Source organism: Hyposmocoma kahamanoa, unplaced genomic scaffold (genome assembly GCF_003589595.1).
Source record: "Hyposmocoma kahamanoa isolate Upper Pololo Valley unplaced genomic scaffold, ASM358959v1 230, whole genome shotgun sequence".
NCBI classification, from domain to species: domain Eukaryota; kingdom Metazoa; phylum Arthropoda; class Insecta; order Lepidoptera; family Cosmopterigidae; genus Hyposmocoma; species Hyposmocoma kahamanoa.
This window is the reverse complement of record NW_020653749.1, coordinates 1,994,776-1,999,484: the sequence shown is the minus strand read 5'-3', so window position 1 is coordinate 1,999,484 and position 4,709 is coordinate 1,994,776. Positions and strand designations below refer to the sequence as shown.

General features: G+C 41.9%; 1 protein-coding gene across 1 annotated transcript; it reads right to left on the bottom strand.

Annotated features, from left to right (window-relative positions):
• Nucleotides 1-1,571: 1,571 nt before the first annotated feature.
• On the bottom strand, nt 1,572-4,568 carry LOC113228388. The gene has a single exon (XM_026461664.1). It carries the CDS (start codon nt 4,566-4,568, stop codon nt 1,572-1,574), a length of 2,997 nt encoding a protein of 998 aa, XP_026317449.1.
• Nucleotides 4,569-4,709: the final 141 nt, after the last annotated feature.

Genomic DNA, 4,709 nt, shown 5'->3' with positions numbered 1-4,709 from the left:
TCACCACCACCACCATCATCACTATCATCACCACCACCACCATCATCTATATTATCACCACCATCACCTTCATCACTATCATCATCACCACCACCACCGTCGTCATTATCATCAATATGATATTATCATTATTTTTATTAACCGACTTCATTATTATTATGTTTTATGGACTCTCGCCTTCCCATGGCCTAAAAGATTAATTTTTAATTTTTAAATGAAAGAGGCGATATTATTACTGTGTTTACTTGCTCTTTCTTTTTTTTTTAGAAATTAGCGCGAAAAGAATAGTAAATTAACAAATCTGGGAATAAACAGATCAAATTAAGTTTGTAGGGGCCAATACTACGCTATAGTATTGACGCCTAATTGTTTAAATTGATAGATGATAAAAGTATAAAGTTTATTAATAAAGTAAGAAAATACAAGGCTCGTTGAGGATGTGTATCTCTTACGTTGTTGTTACGTTAAGACATATGAATGTTCGTTAAACACTCAGGATGTCTAGATGAAATGAATGCTCGTTTAACACTAAACTTACTTGCCTACTTACGTGCCCATGTAATGTATGTAAGCCACGGACAGTAGGCCACGGACAGTAGGCCACGGACAGTAGGGCACAAAGTAGAGCGCAAGGTAAGCGGAAGAAAAATGTGCGGTTGTAAACCGTACATGCTGCCAAAGGCAAAAGGAAAATATATCAAACAACAACGTAAGATAAACAGCAACCTGTACAAATATTATATTATACTTAAATATTTGAATTCAGGATGTCTCTATCCCGGTGGAGTCAAAATCAAAGAGGCGCCTTGGTTTGTTAGGTGCGCGAGTGATGTGTTGATACAAGGGGGTAGGTTGCATCTCAACTGTATTGGAAGTGGTCATCCCGGAAGATGTGTGCTGCACGGCGTCGACAGGTATCGCGGTCCTTCCTCGTGTCTCTGACGGCTTCTTATATCGTTTTCTAAAATTATTGATGACGAAACAAACGATTGCAACGCAAGCTCCTCCCACTAGAACGTAGAGGACCACAAACTGGTGGGCATCGTGCGTCGACAGATCGTCGCTGAGAAGGTGCTCGTTACTTCGTTGTCGTACCAACTGTTCGTCAAGACGTTTGTGGATCTCACTGTGGTTTGATGTTGTGGACAGATAGACGTTGCTCGTAGTGATATTTAAATGAACTTGTTGGTTCATTTGCAGATTTATGTTTGGTATATCGGGAGTGTCAAGTTTTGACTGTAATTTACTCCCAAAGTGTGTATATGAGTAAATCTCTGCTTCCTGTGTTTGAAGGACACATCCATCTGACAAGTTTAATATTCCGACTCGAGTGAGATTAGTTGCAATTTGAATGTTCTTTCCACATATGATACTCGCATGACAGTTATTGCAACATACGTAAAGCCAGCTGTTACTTTGATGTAATTTGATCCAATCATCGGTACATCTCTCTATTTTTGCATCACATTGTATGTTGGATTGTTGTACTATTATTTTTGCTTCACATGGCGCTTTCAAGCTATGCAAATTATATATAGGGTAGTTTATGTTGCTTATATAGCTGTCCTCTTTCATTTGCACATATTTTCTATATTTTGTATATATTTCTGGACTTTAATATTTCCTTGCCAGTAAGTAGTCAAATTATAATAAACTAACAAAGTCCACTCGTTATGAATCAGCTGTACGTCTCCAATTTCATCGAAGTACATAGGTATTGTTTTTGTAATTTGAGTAGCGTTGAACATCGGTTGCGGTAGTGCCATTGTACTCGATAGGAATGTAAATAAAGAAAGAATGAGCAAGGTTAGGTAATTGCTCAGTTTTTTCTTTTGTAGTTTGAGTGGTTTGTTTTTATTTTCTTCTGTCTGCGTCTTTGTTTCTGTTTTCGCTTGAAGGTCGAGCAAGTTTGATGATTCTCGTTTTGGTAGCGGAGCTAGTTTGGTAATAGGTCGCTTTAGAGTGCTGTTCTGCGTCTGGATAGTTACTACGCGAACGTAACCATCGGCTCCCGGATGCAGGTCCGTAACGCGTGCCATTGCCCACTTTCCTGCCGGGATATTATCCTCCTTCAAGATGACTAGATCGCCAACACTTAAGTTTTCCTTTGGTTTTAACCACTTGCTCTTCGTCTGCAGTTGGTGTAGATACTCGTTTGACCACCGCTGCCAGATATGTTGATGCATGAGCTCAGTTATCTTCCATTTATTGCGTAAATCAATTGTTTTCTCATTACAGTTGTCTTGAGGCACTGACATTACGGGGGTCCCCGTGACAAAATGACCGGGTGTCAGGTAGTCGAGATCGTCTACGTCTTCCGTTAGTGGACATAGCGGTCTGCTGTTTAAACAAGCCTCGATTTGAGCAAGTAGTGTAGTGAATTGTTCAAAGTCAAGTTTCTGTTCTCCAAGGACTCGCATAAGATGATATTTCATCGATTTCACTGCAGCCTCCCAAATTCCAGCTGCAGAAGGCCAACTTGGACAAAGAAAATGCCATTCGATTTCTTGCTCGCTGATAGCGTTGAAGAATTCTGGTGAAGTTATCGTTAGATACTCTTGAAAGTCATCATGCAGGATCTTGGCTGCCCCTTTGAAATTGGTACCGTTGTCTGAGTACATATGCTTGGGCGTTCCTCGTCTAGCGCACAAACGTTTCAAAGCAGCTAGAAACGTTTGAGTACTTAGGTCTGAAACCAGTTCAATGTGTACGGCCTTTGTCGCAAGACAGATGAAGATTGCCACATATCCTTTACACGTCTTCACCCCTCTTCCCTTGTTAAGCTTTACTTCGACGTGTCCCGTGAAGTCAACACCGCAGTGAGTGAATGGTCTGGATGCTGAGACTCTCTGTTGCGGCAGATTACCCATAATTTGAGAGCTCTTTGTTGTTTTGAATCGGTGACATCTGACACAGTAGCGTAAAATACCTTTTACTGCACGGTTGCCACCTACAATCCAGTATCGCTGCCTAGTTTGGCCTAATGTCAAGCGAACTCCTCCGTGTAAAGTCTTCTTGTGGGCGTGATCAATAATGAGTTCTGTCAAACGGCTCGTGTGGGGTAGTATCGCTGGATGCTTCGCTTCGTCAGATAAGTTGGAATTCTGAAGACGTCCTCCAACTTGTAGAATGCCATTTTCATCCAGATGTGGTGTTAAGTTCAGCAGTTTACTTCGACTGTGTGGTGACCCATTTTTTCGTAAGCTGTTTATGTCCTCACTGAAGTATTCGCGCTGCGTTTGTTTTAAGATACGAGTCGCCGCGTCACTTATTTCTGTGTTTATTAAATGTTCGTCGCTACACGCTTGTACCTTGTGACGTATTCTCGCGACGAAACGTAATACCCATGCGAGGCACCGAGTGGCACGTGTTATCGAACTATGACGTTCTAACAGCTGTTTGATAATGTCGTCACCGCTAACGTCATAGTTGCTCTGTTGCGTAGCACAGCATTCGAACGTCAATCCTTCGTCGGTCGAAAAGGTTTTGCAGGCTTTCTTTTCACGAGACTCAATTCGGAGCCAATGAGGTCCTTCCCACCACAACTGATAGTTTAATAGTTGAGAGGGGAACAGGCCGCGCGTTGCGCAGTCGGCTGGATTCTCTTTGGTGTTTACATAACGCCATCTAGAAGCCGGCACGATGCTAGTGATGTTCATCACTCTATTTGCTATATATTTTTCCCATTTTTTATCGCTTCCCTGCAGCCAAGCTAGCACCACTTGTGAATCTGTCCAGCAGTGGACATCGACTTGATCATGGGAAAAAATTGGTATAACTTTCTCCATAAGCTTGGCGAGTAGAAGAGCTCCGCAAAGCTCTAATCTGGGTACTGAAGTCTTTTTCTTAAGTGGAGCCACCTTTGTTTTGGATATAAGTAAAGTAGTGACGTATTCACCGCGGTCATTGATAGTCCTTGTATACATGACGCATGCATACGCCTTTTCGCTTGCGTCGCTGAAGCCGTGTAACTCGATACGCTCGTTTGTGCCGTTTATCCATCTAGGTATTGATATGTTTGTTATTTCCTTTAATTCGTTTCGAATCTTTTCCCAACTTGTTGCTACATTACTAGGTATTTGTTCATCCCACGCTAAGTTGTTGTTCCATAGTTGTTGAAATAAAATCTTCGTCCCTATGATGATAGGAGCTAGCCAGCCGAGCGGATCATATAACTTGCTTATGTCCGACAGTAACATCCGCTTAGTAAATTTGTTTTGATCACGTGACGGCATGTCCCAATTAAAACAAAAAACGTCTTCCGCTGTCTTCCATCCAATGCCCAAAGTTTTCATAATGGAATCGTGCTTAAAGTTGAAGACATGACTTTGACTTTTTTGATTTTCTGTCACATCTTGAAGAATAGAAGGTTCGTTAGTCGCCCATTTTCTCAATATGAAACCTCCTTTTTTTAATAAATCATAGAGCTGTTTTTGAAGCTCGCGCGCTCCTTCCATAGTGTCATGGCCTGTGATTACGTCATCCATGTAAAATTGGTGACGTAACGCCTGTTGCGCCATAGGATACGCGTCGCCTTCGTCGTTCGCTAGCTGTTGTAGAGTTCGCATCGCTAAGAAAGGTGCCGCTTTTGTTCCGTATGTAACGGTACAAAGCTCCATTTCTTGTAAGGGGTCGCGTGGAGATTGGCGCCAGATAATTTTTTGCAGTGACCGTTGATCCTTATGAAGCAAAATCGCACGGAACATCTT